General features: G+C 54.8%; 1 protein-coding gene across 1 annotated transcript in view; it reads left to right on the forward strand.

Moving 5' to 3' along the window:
• The window catches only part of EFR3B (EFR3 homolog B (S. cerevisiae)), a gene marked incomplete at its 5' end in the record, with an annotated part of 29,316 nt that overhangs the window by 2,677 nt on the left and 8,304 nt on the right, over positions 1-18,335 (forward strand). Inside the window, 9 exons of the mRNA XM_009583158.1 lie at positions 688-764; positions 2,030-2,157; positions 5,909-6,059; positions 11,667-11,788; positions 13,917-14,066; positions 15,292-15,426; positions 15,787-15,865; positions 17,220-17,355; positions 17,885-18,046. Coding sequence (XP_009581453.1) covers positions 688-764; positions 2,030-2,157; positions 5,909-6,059; positions 11,667-11,788; positions 13,917-14,066; positions 15,292-15,426; positions 15,787-15,865; positions 17,220-17,355; positions 17,885-18,046 — 1,140 coding nt within the window. The remainder of the gene's footprint in view (positions 1-687; positions 765-2,029; positions 2,158-5,908; positions 6,060-11,666; positions 11,789-13,916; positions 14,067-15,291; positions 15,427-15,786; positions 15,866-17,219; positions 17,356-17,884; positions 18,047-18,335) is intronic.

Raw genomic sequence — 18,335 nt, forward strand, 5'->3', positions numbered from 1 at the left:
AAAAAGAGGGGCTGGGTATGGTTGTGTCAGTGTCCTGCGAAACACAGGTCACCTGGTGCCCCCCTCGGGGGAGAGGGACCGAGGTCTGGCAGCCCAAAGGTAGGGGGGCAATCGAAGGTTTTTGATGTTTCTGAACAGCTCAGCTTTGGAGCTGCAAAGAGGAAAAGGCATTTTCTTTTCATAGCTTTCATAAGATGCTCTCTCTTCTTTGTCTGCCTTGCTGTCTCCAGCAGCCTGTGCTCTCTTTATTGCTGCTGGCTCCGTGGGGAGTGCGGGGCAGGGTGTGAGTAGTGTGTCCTTGGGTGAGTGGTTGGAGGAAAGAGCTCTTGGTCTGAGGACCTGCAAAAGAGGATCTTGCAAAATAGAGATGTGCAGATTTAGGGGAACTTTGGACATCTTGGTCTCTGGGGGCTGCTTTCTTGGGTGAGAAAAGCGGATAACCCTGCAGTCCTACGTCAGATGATGCTGGTCACCAGCCAATTCCCTGCCTTTCAGCTGCGGTTTTCTTCCCTTGTTTTTTCTGGCTGCAAAACTCTGGGATGTCATCAGCTTGGTGTCTTGTCCTCTTCCCGGGCTTCCCTACTGAATCCAAGGATATGTTTTCCACCAAAGGCACCTCCACTCAGGAGTTTGCCCTGGAGCTGAGGATTTTGTCCCTGCTGACCAGCTCTGTCTCCTCTCTTCCAGGTGTGTGCGGCTGCTGCGGCGCCCTGCGTCCCCGCTACAAAAGACTTGTCGACAACATCTTCCCTGAAGACCCAGAGGTAATCGAGGCGCTGCTTCACGCGCCGAAGCTCCGGTGCTTCACACACCGAAGCTCCGGAGCTCAGGTTGCAGGGACACGGTGTGACCTGCCCAGAAACAGCTCCTGGGAGGCGGGTGATGCTTTGACTCCATAAGACCATGCCTGGAGGGTTGGGTTTTCCTTTAAAGCCTGTTTGTAAGCAGAAATACAGAAGCAGCTCCTCCAGCTGCATCAGCCTGGAGGGACAGGCTTCCTTTCCCAAAGGTGCCGGGCAAATGCACCATCTGAGGACAGATGGATGGAATGATGGGGGACTGGACCTGAAGGCGTACATCCTTTTCTTTCCAGGATAAGGAAAGCAGCTTCTAAGAGCAGTGGTCTCTTGGGGCCTCAGCCAGGCTTTTGAGCTCAAAAGCTGCTTATGCTTCCAGGTTGCGGGGAATTTCTCCCTTGCTGAATTGGAGATGGGGGATGCCCTGCCAGCTGCTCCTGGAGCATCCCATATCTGGCCTCTTTGTCTCCTTTTCACAGCCGAGATGCGAAGGCAGTGGAAGAGGGGCTTCCAGCTGGGGGTGGCAGGGCTGGGATTACCCGGGGAGGCAGTGAGTGCCTGTTTTGTCATGGTGCTGGCAGCAAAGCTGAACGAGAGGGGAGGCTGCTGCCGCGGGGGGATGCCCTGCCAGCTGCTCCTGGAGCATCCCATATCTGGCCTCTTTGTCTCCTTTTCACAGCCGAGATGCGAAGGCAGTGGAAGAGGGGCTTCCAGCTGGGGGTGGCAGGGCTGGGATTACCCGGGGAGGCAGTGAGTGCCTGTTTTGTCATGGTGCTGGCAGCAAAGCTGAACGAGAGGGGAGGCTGCTGCCGCGCCGTGTGGAGAGGGGGGAGTTTCCACGCTGCAGGGGGTTGGGGCTGGCAGCTTGGCACATTTGTGTCGTTTGGCCTCAGCAGCCTGGAGGTGTTGATGTCCCTGTCTGCCCCGTCCACCTTGGTGCTGGGGCATTGCTAGGGGCTGGCAAACGGTTCTCGTTGTATTTAGAGCATGGGGTGCTTGATGGAGACTTGCACTGGGGTCACCCCTGCCTGTGGTGCATCAGAGAGCCCTCAGCTGAGGCTAAATGCAATCCTCATTTGCCTTCCCTGGTGTACAAGGTGTGGGGAAGTACCGAGACGGGACCGGCATGCTCCAGACCTCTGGCATCGCTGCCAAGGTTTGCTGCAGAGATGCTCCTGATGTTTGCCAGGTTTGGGTGTGAGGCTGTGACCCCCTGTGCTGCTCTCTTTCAGGATGGGCTGGTGAAGACCAACATGGAGAAGCTGACATTTTATGCCCTGTCTGCCCCGGAGAAGCTGGATCGCATCGGCGCCTACCTCTCTGAGCGGCTCATCCGAGACGTGAGCCGGCACCGATATGGGTAAGGGCTGGAAGGCTGTTTCAGACACCCCGGTGATTGGCATAACGATGGGCCACTAGATAGTAGAGGGTGCTTAGACAATGGGGAGCAGCTCCTGTGTTCTCCAAGGTGTCCTGAAGCTACAAGCACCCTACAGAGAGACCTGAGCATTTTCTGCCTCCGAAAGTGAGACATGGGAGTACGCAGGGATGTGCAAACTCCTTGCAAAGTTGCAAGGGACCAGGCAAGCTGGGAGCCATGTAGTGTTTCCCTGGCATCGTGCTGCCCGTGCTTGAGGAGTCTGTGTGTGTATGGTGTTTGGCCCCAGCAGCAGGACTGTCACCATCCCTCTGGGCCATCATCGGGAGCCTGTGGCACCCCCCTGGCCTTTAAAAGCCTACAGTGGCTCTTCCAGAGCAGATGGAAGTCTGGCTAGATGTGGGCAAGCAGCTAAACAGGGCGGCCCTGGCTGCAGCTTGCTGGGGGTTATTCAGGACCAGCTTGGGTATGTTGCACCCCATGCTAATCTCTGTTGAGCTATGGTGATGTGGCATGAGCGGGAGTAAGGGTAAGGGGCATCATGCTGACGCTTCTCCAGAGAGCACGTGATGGGGTTGCATTGGGCTGGATGGGGATTGCTGTGTTTGCTCTGTCCGGCTTACTTGCGTGGTCCTGGCTGGGCCCTGTTCCCTTCGTCTTCCCTCCCCGCATCGCTTCTAGCAAGGCTTTGCCGTGTTTACTGTGAGGAGTAAACTGCAAGGGACGTGGTTTAGTGGGCATGGTGGTCTTGGGTTGACGGTTGGACTCGATGATCTTAGAGGTCTTTTCCAACCTTTAAGATTCTATGAGAGCAGTGCCCATCTGGAAATAGCTGACTGCCCTGCTTAGAAATGCTGGGGGAGCATGGGAGGGCTCCTTCCCTTTGAAATAGCTCCTGGATTGATTCTTGTTGTCTCCTGAACAAAACCGCGGCAGACAAACACAGCTCAGCTTCGTGGTGCAAACTTCAGCCTGCCTTTTATCCTGGGGGAAAAGAAGCCAGCAGCCTGCCTAAGAAGTGTTGAAGTTGGAAAACCTTCAAAGCCTCATCCACATCACCCGTCATCAGGAGTGACAGGACATTCAAAGCTCTGCCTGATGTTCTGCAGTTAGGCGGCTGTTAACAGGCTCTGCTTGCTATGTTGGGAAAAGAAAGGCTTTCAAAGATTTTTGACATGTAACGACAAGCCTCGGCGGGTGGAGGGGGGAATATGTTCCTTCCTCCACCGCCTGTGCATATAGGCACGTAATTGGGTTGGAGCACTAGCTAATTTTCAAAGTCTAACTTTGAAATGCCTGAAACGGGTTTGGATCAACCTTCTGTCTGTAGGTCGGTGTTGGCTGGAGCAGCAGGGCTTGCCCCGCTGCAGACACCACAGCCGGGCTTTGAAAGAGCGGCCGAGCACGTGGGTGCCTCTCCTGCGTGTGAGATGAAGGTAGCTTTGATTTCAGGCCTGTAGCGTGTCATCTTTTTGTTACCTTTATTACTGAAAGGAGAAAGTGTTCTTGTTTGAGTCTGCAGCAATGCAACTCACCATCTGTAAGAGGATGGTTGGGGTAGGTCGGAGGTGACAACTCCACAAGTGTCCCTTTTCCCTCTTGGTGGCCTGTGTCCAATTGTCCCCAAAAGAGAAGCCATGCTGTTGCAATAATATTGGGCTCAGAATGTTGTTTTCAGCCTTGTTTCCTATAAGAAAGGAGCTTGATGCTTCATGCTGGTCGTCAGTCACCTCTTCATGCCTTTTTTTCCCTCTGGGCCAGTTTTAACCCAGTTGGACAGATGGATAGGAGCCTCATAGATCCAGGAATAGTTGGCTGCTTATTTTCACAGTATCTGGAAGAGCTGTAATGGTGTCTGAAGGACAGGCTGCACTGTGAGCTCAACCGCGCTACAAGACACCAGAGAATCTACCCAAGACTGGAGCCAGATTTCAACAGTTCTGGGGCCTCATGAGAAGGGATCGATCTTTCTGTGTTTTACGAGCTGGAACCTAGAAATTCAGGGTTTATCAGACACCTCCTTCTCCCCGAGAGGGCAGTTTGCCTCCCCAGCTGCCCTTCAATGTGCAGGCAGGGCTGGCGCAAGTAGATGGGCAGCTCCTGCCTGCCTCGCTGCTAGTGAGCTCGGTGCTTTCGGGTCTCCCTCTTGCAGCACAAGCTGATGGCCGCTGCATGCTACCCAGGCTGCAAGTTTAGCTGTGCAAGGAGCTGGCTCAAAAAATGGAGGTTAAAGGAGGAATTGTGCTTGATATCAAGAGATCTGGGCTTGCCACCTCCTTCTTTCGGCCATGGCAGGAGATCTGGGCTCGACGTGAGCTGCCGTGGTACAAAGATTCACAGCTGCACGGAGAGCAGGAGTCAAAGGGAGATGATAAGGAGCTGTAAAGATTGTTTTATTCCCAGTGTCCTGGTACCAGGTCCATGTCAGGTGTTTGGGTACCTCAGAGGTCCTGCAAGAAGAGCTGGAGCTGTGAGACTCGGTGCAATCACCATTTGGGTTTTTTCTGTGTTTTGGGCAACTCCAGCTGGAATAAATGTCTGCTCACAGCAGTTGGAGGTTGGGATTTGCTTCTCTGCTGGGCTTTGTGCACACAGTGGGCGACCAGCAACTGGAGGTCAGTGTGGTCATTGCACAAGCAGCCTGTGCAGGGGCTCCGGCCACCACCTTGGAAACGAACCAGATGCTGTTGGTGCAGAAAGCGTCACAGGACCAGCCTGCGAACAGGCTTCGCCAGAGCCATTCCGAGCAACTGGTCCAATTTGTCTTGGAAACACGAAGCACCACCTGACAAATTCTGCAATTGCAGTATAAGCATCTGGCCACCTCTGTAATGGGCACCCGATCGAGATTCATCGCTGGGCATGAGGTCTTCCAGCTTCTTCTCAGAGGCAGGAGCATCGCAGGACTGGTTTAATAAATAGCCTGGAAGATGTGCCTTAGCAGCTTGCAGCAAAGCCAGCTGCCAGAGCGTGGTCTGTGGGTGAGCTCAGCCTGGTCGGGAGGGCTGGTGAAGTGATGTGTTGTGCTCAGGGAGGCCCCCTGCATGGCCCAAGGACCTGTCATGGGTGCGTCCCGTCTTGCTGCTGTATTTGAACCATGTTCTGGGCTTCCCCTGTCCCCGTTCAGCACGCAGAGCCAGGACTGAGTGACTGAGCCCCATTCCCGGAGGAGGGATGGGGACCATGGTAATCCTGGTGTGGGCAGTGCTGCATCCTGATCTGTGCACTGCTGGAGGAAACCCCGCTCACCCCAGGAACTTCTGGGGTCGCATGAATATGCTTTGCAGGGTTGCTTTATTGTGTATTTAAGCACAGCTTTTCTGGTGCACATCAGTCTAATTCTGTGTTCTCGTCCTGTCCCTCCTCCCTGGCCAGGACCAGCTGGGTCTGCAAGAAAGGCTGCATTTGACACTGAGCCCACCCTGTACTTTGTATCACGGGATATAAAGACCAGCTCAGGGCAAGGGAAGCCCACAGGCAGTGTGGGGGGAGATGCAAGGTGTTGCTGGCAGCCTTGGTCCTGGGGCAGCTGGGTCTTCCTTAGGAGGAGAGATGCTGGGAGCAGCCAACACCATCTAAAAATATCCCAAGGGTATTTTGGGTGTAAAATTTTTCTCCTTGGGATGGTCAGGGCAGGAGGTTGGTGTTTTGCTGGTGGGAGAGGGGAGGAGGAGGGATGGCCGCAAGCCCATGCTGCTGTTGGGGAGTGACCCTGGTCTCTGCCTGCTCCCAGGTACGTGTGCATTGCCATGGAGGCCCTGGACCAGCTCCTCATGGCCTGCCACTGCCAGAGCATCAACCTTTTCGTGGAGAGCTTCCTGAAGATGGTGGCAAAGCTGCTGGAGTCGGAGAAGCCCAACCTGCAGATCCTGGGGACCAACTCGGTGAGTAGGAGTGCAGCGGGAGGTGACAGCACCCTGCTGACCACCCTGCCTGTCACTGTCACAGTGCCAAGACAGGAAACCTTGTTGGGAAAGGGGAGCTGCTGCAGGGGAGGATTTATGGTGTCCCCTCTCATGTGTCCTGCCACGCGTGAGGTTTCTGAGACCCCAGCTGTGCTGCCTGTGCACTGTCCCTGCTATTTGCTGTCTGTGATCAGTCACTGCTCTCTGATCTCTGCTGCCATGCCTTTCCTCTCTTGAATTCAGCTTTTCCTAAAGGAGCCCGAGGACATGGGGGCTGTCAGCAGTTTCAGACAATAGACTAACTTAGGAGGTGATCCCCATGGATTTTGGGAGCTCTTTGTGCTCAGAAAAGGGCTGGCTTAAACAGAGCTGCTGCTTGCAATAAATGGCTTAACTGGACTGGGGATGTGTCGGTCACAGACATAAAATGAGGGGAAAGGAGAAGCATGGATGAAAAAAAGTGACGTCCTCCCAGCATCCAAACTGCTGATCCTAGCTGGCAACCAGCAGCCACTTGTGCATGGCCTTTCTGCTGGTTTTTACTGGGAACGCTGGGTGTACCTGACAGCCAGGCTTGCGAGGGCTCTGCCAGCGCCCAGTAGCTTGGCTTGGACAAGCAGCATCTGTCCTTGCTGCTTTTTAAGAGGGGATTTAGATGGAGCTGATCATCTTGTGGGCAGGAGAGCGGACTGGGTAGATGCTCTCTCGAGTGCCTGGGAAACGCATAGCCAGCTCAGCCCTAAGCTTTAATTCTCTGCCGTGTGTGATGGGGAGAGGGATGGTATTAATGTTTCTGCTGACGCCTCCCGGACAGGGTAGCACTGCATCCTGCAACGCTTCTCTCTTCCAGGAGCCGGCACGGTCCCGGACATGGGGTTGTAAATGCCTCTGCTGAGGCATGGGCAGCTGAGCAGAGACCTTTCATGCCCCATTCTCCCTCGCAGCTAATTGCTCCCAGCTGAAAGTGATGTGAGCTGCCCATTGGTAAACCTATTAATCCACAGCCCTTGCAGAAGTGGGAGGATTGATCCCTCGGTTGAAACCGGCTGCCCGCTGCCGACAATAGCTTACCGTGGCGTTTCGGTTGTGATGCCACCGTAAGCCCTGGGTTATTCTGCAGGGGCTGCCTGGGAAAGCCCCTTGTAGTGGGAGTCTCCAGGCAGCACCCACATCCCTCTGCCCAAGGGTGGCCCAAGCTCCATGGGAGACCAGAGAGGTACCACTTGCTGTCCAAACCTCTTGAGAGATATGCCGGAGCAACCTGGATCCAGCCCAGTGGCAAGCAACGGGTCTCTTGCTAAGAAAACACCCTATGTTGCAGCACAACTCTGCCTGCAAATGCACGCAGTATTCCCTTGCCCAGCCCCTGAGCTGTTTGGGAAACGCAGGCGTTGCTCCAGGGTCCAGAGGGACCTGGGGTAGAGGTAAGGTTTAAAGCTCAACTCAGCCAGCGTCTCCCTATCTGTGGCTGCTCTCTGGACACTCTCCAGGTCCTTGGATGGTGCCCAAGCAGAGCCCTGCATCAGAGGGGCCACCGGCAGGTGACATGGAGCTGCACTTCAACAGGAGCTGCTGGCATGGAGCCGGGGAGGGGACAGCCCTCACTGCAGGGGCTCACAATGCCACGGCAGAGGCTTCAGCAAACTGGCCCCAACACAGACGTCCTCGAGCGGGAGGCATTGGGCCAAGGCAAGACGGAGCCCCGCCTCGTGTTTCCTGCCCGTGCAGAGCAAACCTCCCATATTCAGGCACCCATGGAGAGGAGAGATGGTCCTGGACACCTAAGGGGTTTCCTTAGCACTGCTGTCACTGCGGTCAGGAATCGGTAGCGGGTGAGGAGTCCAGATGAGGAATGATGGTTTAGTGATGCTTTTTTTTTTGCCATCTCGAGCGTGGCAGCATTCAAAGGGCAAATAGCACAGAAAACTTGTGGGCTTTTATAGAAAAGTGAGTAATGATAATGGGACACTTCTTCCTATATCTGCTAATGAGGGATGTGCCTCAGGCTTGTGCTTAATTAGAGGGTGCTGTCTCAAGCAATCTTCACAATAACGGAGCTGATGGCAAAGGCGGGGGGAGGTTGTTTATAGAAACCTGCTCCAAGTGAGTCATTCTCCGCGGCATGAAATCTCGCCTGAAACACGTCTCCCTCCTCACGCAGAGCCAAGGTGTTGCGCTGCGGAGGGGCTGATCCCAGGGACCAGCCTGCCAGGCTCCACGGCCGCAGCACTGGAGGCAGCAGTGAAAATCCAGCATCCTGTGATCACTATAACCCCATCCTATAATCCCTGGGGTGAACATATGGAGCTGCAGCTTAAATCCACTTTGGTTTCTCATCCTCGTTAGGAGGCTGCTGGGCAACCTCCCCGCTTTGGGTAGGAACCATCTAATTTCCAGCTCGATGTCATTCCCATTTTTTTTTTTTCCTCGAACCAACATTGATCTTTCATTTAAACAGCTCTTCCCCCGCCTTGATGTTCCTCTTCTGATGTATTTATGTCTGATGTATTTATAGGTAGCAGTGTTATCCCTTCCCAGCCGTTGTTTTGCTTCTCTAAGGCAGCCACGCTCCTCGCATTTCCCCTGCGCTTGCTCCCTGCTCGTCCTAGCTGTGTTTGATTTGGAGCTTGTCAGCTTCAAGCATGGGAGCCCTAAGCTGCCCAGCCCCACACCCCTTCAAACCACAGCAGAAATAGCGTTGCATTTCAATGTTTTAAACTGTTTTCTCAGTGGAAATACAGTGTGAAGCTGCAGAGCAGCTTTTCGGCTGGGATGTGGTGCCCATTAATGAAAATAAGTCGCTTTCCCTGAAGATTTGATGCCTCCTTTCCTGCCGACCCAGCTCTCGCTGGGTCATTTCCATGTGTCCTGGTGCTGCTTTTTGCCACTGGGCAGTGGGACTGGGGTGGGCATCTCTCGTAATTGCTGCATGGTAGAGCACTCTTGTGGGGCAGCCAGGTCTTGGAAAAATGCAGTAGTCTATGAGCAAGTGGCAGAGTCCTAAAAATGTCCCGTTGACAGAGCAAGGAGACTTTGAGGCTGATTTTTCTCTGTTCTTGGCTGCTTTTTACAAGTTCTGGCCCTGCCGGAGACTGCAGGCTGAAAATGGATACAGAGAGAGCAGCTGCCTCCAGCTGTTGGCAGATGTGAACAGTGTCACCAGGCGTAGTGGCACCACGCAGGGATGTCTGTCCCGCGAGGACAGGGGTGGGCAGGGCTCGCTATGCCTGGCAGCCGGCCGGGGAAGCTGCCCTCGGAGCAGGGAGCTGAACCGTGGGCGCTGCTGGCGTGGATGGGTGGGCTGGCAATCCCCGGTGCCTCGACAGCTTCAGAATAAGGAGCGCTGATGAGGTGGTCCTGTTTGGTTGCCTGATGGCATGAAACGAGCTGCCGTCCTCCGTGTGGGTGTGGGGTTGATACCTGCAGATACTGGCTGCAGAGAAGCCGTTTCCTTCCTTTATATCATGACGCTTCTTGGCCACGGGACGCTTGGGATGGCTCTCCCGGAGCTGCGAGCCCTGTTACTGCTCCTCACTCTGCATCCTGCCCTCGCCTCCGGTTGCACGTGGAGTTGCCATGAGCTTAAAAAACCCACTTTGTGCGCTGCCTGGTACAGAGGTTTCTTATATAACAGCCCTGCATTTTTCTGGTGAGTAAGAGGAGTTTATCAGTTGGAGTCAGTCCCTGCTCTCTGGGAACAGTTCTTGGCGGGGCTGAGCCGGCTCCTTCGCTTGCGCAGAGCCAGTCTTTGTGGCTGATGTTATTAATAGCCCAGTGCAGCGGGTGCATGTTAATCAGCGCCTGTGTAATGTGCTGGGACGGGCAGGCTGGCTTTGCCAGCTGTGGAGGGACACTGGTGGGCTGTTTGCCTGCTGCTCTCCTGGCAGGGCTGGATGCCAGCAAATGCAGAAAGCAGAAAGTGAGAAAAGCCTGCTGATAGAGTTGGGGTAAAGAAGGAACTCCCGTGCAGCATGGCATCTTCAGAGGGAGCTGAGCACCCTAAGAAATGCTGGGTGGACAGGTAACCCTTTGGAGGTAGGTTAAGTCCTCCCAGCTGGAAGAGGAACCCAGCAGTCCTGATGCCTTGGCCCAGGACAGCTTGCCCGAGTGATGTGGGGTTGCTCTGTGTGACTGCAGAGCTTTGTGCCACGCTGTCATAAGCAATGGGGCCGCACCGGCATCGGCACTGCGCTGTGGTGCAGCATCTCGGTCTGGTAGAAGCACATCTTGCTTATGGTGTGAGCGGGTGTCCGTAGCAGGAGATGTCTTCCTCGGAGGAGCGGTAGGTGTGTGCAGCTGAATCCTCTGCCTCTGCTGTCGGGTCAGGGCTGAGATCTTTCCCAAGGGCTCCTTTGTATATCTTGGCTGATTTCCAAGCCTGGAAGAGAGCATTTCTAGCGAGCAGCTTCCAAGATTGAGTGCATGGGCATCGTTGCTCTCCCAGTGTTGCTGGGCAGCGGTCCACAGCTGGGGTGGTTTGGGGGATTGCTTGGACAGGGAACGTCCTCTCCCTTCATCGCGCGCCCATGCAAACGGCCTCAGCTTTCCCAGCGTGCTGAAGCGGATGCAGCATGGGAGCACAAAAGTCGCCAGCAGATTTCTCTGCCTAAAATCTTGCTTATGCCCTTGGTCTGAGTGGGAGGATAAAGCACGGGGACTTGGTGGCACGATGCTTGTCCCAGGCAAAGGGTAAACCTCGTCTGTTCACAGCACCAGCTGTTGTTGGGTGGAGATGGGCTGAATGCTCTGTGTGTTCCAGCCAGGAGCTGATGCCTTGGATTTTGTGGCAGCTCTTGTGCTATTGAGGTTTTATTTTTCCTTCTTTAAAGCTACCCCTTTCAGCATGATTGGATGAGTTGAGGTTCCCCGTTCCTGCCCAACCCTTTGTTCCCATCTTTTCATGAATAAGTTTTGGAATTCAGAGAAAAGCTTGAAAACATGTTTATCCTTTCTTCCTCCTTAATTCTCTCTCTGAAAGCTTAACAGCCAGATCTGTTGGTCAGCTGGCATTTCTGGCAAGCTCCGTGCCTCTTGGCACGGCCACACTGGAAGGGAGTGATGGTACCTCGTGCTGCCGGGTGCTGCGGGCGAGATCTGGGATGTGGTTAAGAACCTGCTTGCAGTTGGTTTCTCCACTGGCATTTCCAAGGCTGTTCTCACCCCTGCAGCAGCATTTGGGAAATGTTGGCCAGGTTTTGTGCCATCTGGGAGGATGGAAAGAAGCTCGGGGCAAATTTATCTCCTGTTACTAGCGTGTGCTGCATACTCGGAGCCTCGTTGAACCCCTAAATGCCCTTTTCAGGGACCACTGGGGCTTGCTGTGAGGTTTGCAGCATCCACAGCCGGCCCTGGGTGCTGCGGAGCTCGGTGGGACAGTGTGATGGCATGTTCCTGCTTGGGCACCGTGTGTCCTGGGCGCAGCTGGGCAGCCTGACTTGTCATCCCAAGCACGTGCCGAGCTGCTGTAGTGAAGAGCCCTGTGTCACACTGCTGAAGCCCACAAATGTTTGATGGTTTGGAGAGGAATTTTAGGAATATTTTTGTTGTCATGCCCGCTGGGCTGATCCCTTCTTTCTTCTCTCACAGTTCGTGAAGTTTGCCAACATCGAAGAGGACACCCCATCTTATCACCGCAGCTACGACTTCTTTGTCTCACGCTTCAGTGAGATGTGCCACTCCAGCCACGATGACCTGGACATCCGGACGAAGTGAGTTCTGCGAACGGGGTGTCCCTGGCCTCGTTGGCTCTGTGAACACGTCCTGGGGGGTTTCCCAGTGCCCCCAGCCTCTGCCTTTCCTGGAGAAGCGCCTGCTTTTGGGAACAGGTTGGATGCAGGCTGCACGGACCGATTGCTTTGTGCTGTGATGGAGACGCACAGTGATGCCCCAGAGCTGGGTGCACTCAGGCTGCTGTTCTCTACCCTCCCGTATTTTCCAAGCATTAAACCCTGCTGACTTTATGGGAGGATGAAACAGGAGCCTAGAAAACACAGTGCAGCACGTATCCAGCCTCTGTTGCTGTGTGGGATGTTGTGTGCAGTATTACATGTCTGTGAGAGAAGTTGGTTTGCATTTGCTCTCCTGACAGCAGGGCAGATGTGCTTGCTCTGAACATGGCTGATGGCAGGACAAGGGACAAACGTGCCCTCGGGCTTCCAACTTCTTTGGGCAAAATGTGAGCAGGTAACACCTGCAGTCTGCTCAACACAGGGCTGCCTCAGTGCGTCTTTAAGCATTTCTCACCTTTGCTCCAGGCCCACAGCCTGCAGACAGCTGGAGCTCAGAGCAGGAAGCAAGGAGGTGATCCTGGCCCCGAAAGGAAGGATGATGACGATGGGAAGAGGCCCCCCACTCTTAGCAGAATGAATGTTCACTCAAAATCTGCCTCCTGCAGCCGTGTGGTCCGTTATTTTCCACGTTTAAAGGCAGTTACATCTCTCTAGACAGCATTGAAGACTGACTTGCTTTGCTGTGATGGGAAATGTAACCCGGGGGGATTAATTACGACTAAAGCAGACAGATTAATGTTGTTTACTGCTGCCAAAGCCAGGCCTGTCGGTGGTGTATTTAAAAAGACCTGGCGCTTGAAATGGCCCTGTGAGGCACCGATGGTGTGGCCCCTGTGGGTCTCGCCAGGAAGCTCTGGGCAGGAGGCCACTGCTGCCAGAGACAAGTTTTAAGTAAAGCCCAGATGTCAGGAGGCATTTCAGCACATCGTGTTGGTGCTGTTCCCGGAGATGCTGTAGCAGCAGGGACCGGTTGCCTTGCAGAGGGGCGAACCCCTGAGCTTAGCCACTTCTCATGGAGGCGTATCTCCAAGGACCAGGCTCGCCTCCTTTTACTGCTGCAAACTCACTGGTGTTTTGTTTTTTTTTCCTTAATAAGGAAATAATGCAGAAAGCTCATTATTTCCACTTGACCTTCAGGGCACCGATGATGCTGGCTAAATTGCATTGGAGACTGGAAGAGAGAAATTTGGCAGCTCCTGTAATTAAAAAGGAGCACGCTGTTTTCCTGGGGCCTTGGTCCTGCTCGACACTCCTCCCTCAAGAATTGTGTCTCAGTCAGATTATTGCCTTGATTAGATCTGCAAAATGTGTTAGGGAGACCTCAGAGCAGGTTATTTAATGCATTTATTTCTGCAGATAAGCACGTGCTGTCTTTCTCAGGCATTAGCAGTGGGAGTTGAGGGGCTGGTTTCAGACCTAGGAATCCTGCTGTGTAGGGAGATTTTTTATTGATGACTTTATTGTTGACTAGAGCAGAGTCAGGATCTTTGGTCCCAGAAAGGACACAGGTGTCAAAAAGCACGTAGGTTTCCCTAGCATCCAGCATCCCCATGGGCACAGCACGGCTCTGCAGCTGCTGGGAATGGAGGAAATGGGAAAACCCTGCATGCATGCCGCAGCTGGAGAGCGGAGACTTCCCAGGTCCAAAATCAGGCCAAGCTCTCTGGTGCCACCTCTCCATCTCGGGTAGTGCGTGCTGTGGAGATGGGTGGCTGCTGCTTGCCTGGGGGCCTCCCGGGAAAGACAGTGGATGGAAGCCGGCTGCTGCTGCCAGGATGAATTTAGCTGGTTCAGAGCCTTTCCCGCCTGCGTCTGTCGGGCTGTGGGAAACCATGTCTCTCGGGAATGCAAGGCAGAATGATTGCCCTGGGGCATACCAGGCCTGGAGCTGGGTACTGGGGCATCGCCTGCATGAACCCCTCCAGCAGCACAGATATCAGTGTCTTCTCTCCAAACTTCTTGCACAGTTTCACCCGTGTATATATGTGTATATAAATAACGTATGGTATACACATATGTAGCATTTTGGTGTCAATTTGTTTCCCAGGATCCGGATGTCTGGCATTAAAGGCCTGCAAGGGGTGGTGAGGAAGACAGTGAATGACGAGCTCCAAGCCAACATCTGGGACCCGCAGCACATGGACAAAATCGTGCCCTCGCTGCTCTTCAACTTACAGCACGTGGAGGAGGCCGAAAGGTGAGTGTTTGCTCGCTCCGCCAGCGCCTTCGGGGCCCCGGGGCTGCTTTTGGCAAGGTTTTGCAGGACAGAGGTGTTGCAGGCTGATCTGTGTCTGCAGCTCATGAAAAATGCAGTGAGTGGCCAGAGGGGAAACCCTGCGAGTACCTCACTGAAGGATGCCGGAGGTGGCAGGAGCTCTGTGTGTCACTCGGTACCGTGAAGGTTATTGCTGTCTTGGCCACTGCAGGGCACCGTGAATCCCGTGGAGCAGAGCTCTCTGCACTGTCCCTGCAGTTAAGGCACGCTGTTTGCAAGGGCTCTGAGCTGCCTGTTCAGTGGGCTGACATCTGTGAGGGATTCCTGCTTAAATGCTACCGAAGCAGTTATTTTAAAGCCAGGCAAGAGGAATCTCAGGAACTGAAATATGGCTTTGCTCGCTAACCCTCCATTCTTGCAGCGTAACCCCCCTCCGGCTGCGTGCTTGCCACCAGCGGGGTGCTTGAAGGGGAGTTGCTTAGCTGAGAAGTGCAGAGCAGAGAAGCAGGCATGAATTCCTCCTGGGATTTTTCTTTTGAAGGTTAGGAGAGATGTATCAGCCCTGGGAAGCTGGCTTCTGGCCAGATGCCTTTTCACTTTTCTTGTAAACTGAAGCATCAAGGTGGAAAAAGCATTTGTGGTGTTTGTGTGATGCCGAACAGCCCCCGTGTGGAAAAAGGGGATGGATCTCCTCTGGGGTGTGCATGTTCAGGGTGACTTGTGCCAAACCGTGACTGCTTTGCTCTTCCTCCCCCAGGAGGCTGTGTCCGCCTTGGGAGGACGTTATGTCCTGCATCCTCACCGATAAGATCCTTCCCCCTCCAACACTAAGCACCGGAATCCTCCTCCCAGACCCAGGGACGCGGGGGCTGTCCCTGCTGCCTGGCACAGCCTGGCGCTGCGAGTGGGGCCGTCCTGGCACGTCCCCTTCCTTTGCAATCCGTGCACCCATGCTGCTCTCTGATCTGGCTCAAATCCAGCAGCGCCTGGGCTCTGGGATGGAGCTACCCCGTCTGCCTGGCAGCGTGACATTTGGCTGCTGCGGGGTGGCTGTGGGCTGTGCGAGGGGTAGCCCATGGCCCACAGGGTGCGGGCAGATGCCACGACCATTTTGCTCCAACCTTTCCTGGCTGGGCTCTGTGCCTCTTCTCCCCTACTGCTGCCGCACACTCAGCGCCGCTCTTATCGCCCTCCTCTGCTTTCGCAGCCGCTCCCCCTCCCCGCTGCAAGCCACCGAGAAGGAGAAGGAGAGTCCTACGGAGCTGGCGGAGAGGTGTCTGCGGGAGCTGCTGGGCCGAGCGGCATACGGCAACATCAAGAACGCTATCAAACCCGTCCTTATGTAAGTCGTGCATCCTTCATTTTTGGCACAGGGGAAACTGAGGCACGAGGAAACAGCCAATGCGGGCCAGAGCTGGGGCGAAGGCATGGTCTCCTCTGGCTCCCCTCGACATGGTACTGGAGATGGGGACTGGGTTTCAGGCTGAGCTCTCATTTTTGGATGCAATGAGGAAGATGGCATGGGATAGATATCTGTTGCTGAGAAAAGTCACCCTGGAGAGGAGTTTGTGTCCCTGCCCTGGCCTGCAGTGTTTGCTCCCTGCTGCTTCTGGCCATCCCTGGTGCTTGGTGCTGCTTTGCACCCCTGCAGGGTTTGGGGGACTGACAGTTACTTTCCCCTCCGTTTCCATCTCTTCCCCAGCCACCTGGATAACCACTCGCTCTGGGAGCCGAAGATCTTTGCCACCTGCTGCTTCAGGATCATCATGTACTCGATCCAGGTGGGGAGCTGGTGGGACTTGGGCCGGCGGCACCGGTTGGGGACGCACGTGCATGCTTGGGAGCGCCCGCGTCTGCCTCCACGGCTGTGCTGAGTTAGTGCCGCCATCGCATTGCTGCATCCCGGCAGTGCCGAGTCCGAGCGCTCGCAATGAGCTCGACCTCCGAGCATGCCCCAAAACAGGTCCGGGTGTACAGCAGTGTGGGCTGGGGGGCCCGTGGGTCTGTGGGGAAATGGCTGATAGGTGTTAGTTAGCCTGGCTGCGTGCCAGCCGTGCGTGTTTTAGCATGCTGCTCATGGAGCTTGTATCTCAGTCCCAGGAGTGATTCCCTCCCTCTCAGCGGAAAGCAAAGCCCTGCTGAATCAGACGGGCTAGCGGCGTGCTGTGAAACACTCCAAAGGAAGCAGTTGGGCTCCAATGGAAAGCTGCCTCTTTCCCGGTCGCTGCCATGTAAATCAACCCAAGTTCCTCATTCCTGCAGAAAAGGAGAGGGGCTGTGTGGGGTGAAATGTGCCCTCGGCAAACCAGGCATCGTGACAGTGCCTGCAGCCCAGCATCCCCATCCTTAGACATGGGGATGCTCAGAGACAGACCCTGCTAGGCTCTTCCCTTCTCCCTGGGGGCCATGGAAAGTTTAGGTAAACCCCAAAGTGATGGGAAAAGGTCCATCCTTTCTTTTTCCATGTGGATCTCAATGAAACTCTGCGTGAGTCCCTGTATGCTGTTGGGCATGGTGCTGCCTTCCCACCCGGCTCCCACTCTGCTGGGGCTGTCCCAGACCTGCTGCCCCACTTCTCCCCTTTGGGAGTTTGCTTTGCTTTTGGACTCAGCAAAGCTATGGCTCTGCTTGGAGAACTCTTACACTGAAAAGCAGATCGCCACCCCCTGCTCTCGTTTCTGGTTTTTAATCCTGTAAACTGCCTAAAAGCCTTTACAGTGCTACTAGATTTTATAAAATCCTGTTAATGCGTATTGGAGGTGTAAGGTCATAATAACTCAGCAGGACCCTTTTGAAGTATAAACGTGTTTGGGAAACCCTGGCAAAAATCACATCCCTTCTCCCTGAAATCCCCAGGATTAATTGTCACCATTTCCTTAGATCTGTACAGCTCTTTAGATCATTTTCCCCGTGCAAATTGCTCCAAGCTCTTGCTCAGTCATGTAAAACAGGCTTCCCCCAGGTGCCCCCTCTCATTTTGCATCCGGAGCTGTCTTGGAAAGAGCCGGACAGGGACTCGGTACAGCTGGGCACACGTGCAGGATTTGTCCCTGGTAGCCGTGTGGGTTACAGAAACGGACTGTCACCTCATGCATGCAGCACCCGCGCTGATGTTTATTCATGCTCTCTTTCCAGCCGCAGCACTCCCATCTCGTGATCCAGCAGCTCCTGGGGCACCTGGATGCCAATAGCAAGAGCGCGGCCACCGTGCGCGCGGGCATCGTGGAGGTCCTCTCGGAGGCAGCGGTGATCGCAGCCTCCGGATCTGTTGGTAAGCAGATAAATTTATCCTCTCCATCCATCTCTTCAGCCTTTTATTGCGGTGGGAGCGGTGAAGAGGTGCCAGAAGTTTGGGCTGGGCACTGGTGTGTACCCAAGTGTGAGCTGGTGATGGGGGATCCAGGCTGGAGCATCCAGGGGTGCTGGGGATCTGTTCTGTGCCATTTCAGTGCTCCCAAGCGCAACGTCCATGCCCACGTGCAGCGACCTAAACCTAGAGGACTGAATGCAACGCCTGCCTTTGCCTTCGTGGCAGGAGGCATAGGGATTTTCAGGGGCTTGCTGTGAATACACTGAGCTGACGGTGCTCCTGGAAGGATATTTCTCTCCTGTCTTGACTGGCAGAGCTGGTGGGAGTTAAAAGTCACTGTGTGCCTGGCCAAACTGTTTTTCAACCTGTTTATGGGGTCGTGGGAGGTATAAACCACATTGTCCTGGGGGAAACAGCTTCCATCTCTGTGGTGAAAACTGCCGCTCTCTTCTGGCGATGCTCCACCGTCTCTCCCCTCTGACCACCCCAGGCCCCACGGTGCTGGAGGTGTTTAACACCCTGCTGAGGCAGCTGCGGCTCAGCATTGACTACGCGCTGACGGGGAGCTACGACTGCGCCGCTGGCGTCAGCACCAAGATCATCAAGGAGCACGAGGAGAGGATGTTCCAGGAGGCCGTCATTAAAACCATAGGTGGGGTGTCCCGCGGTGCCCGGCGCAGGTGCGGGCTGCACTGACGGGTGACCCCCTGCGTGGTGGGTTTCTGCCTTGTGCATCTGCAGGATTATTTGGGGTGAAATAAAGTCACCCTCATCCTAAAAGCGGTGATGGGAAATGAGATTTATCTGTTGCGGCGTGCTGCAAGCGTGGCGGCGGGTTATCAGCAGGTGGCATTGCAACCCCAGCCATCCCCGGCAGGGCTGCTGTGTGCAGGCAGAGTCGTGTTTCTCCCTGGGTACGAGACCCTGAGGAAGGGAAGGAG

The sequence above is a fragment of the Fulmarus glacialis genome, unplaced genomic scaffold, assembly GCF_000690835.1.
Source record: "Fulmarus glacialis isolate BGI_N327 unplaced genomic scaffold, ASM69083v1 scaffold6038, whole genome shotgun sequence".
Classification (NCBI taxonomy): domain Eukaryota; kingdom Metazoa; phylum Chordata; class Aves; order Procellariiformes; family Procellariidae; genus Fulmarus; species Fulmarus glacialis.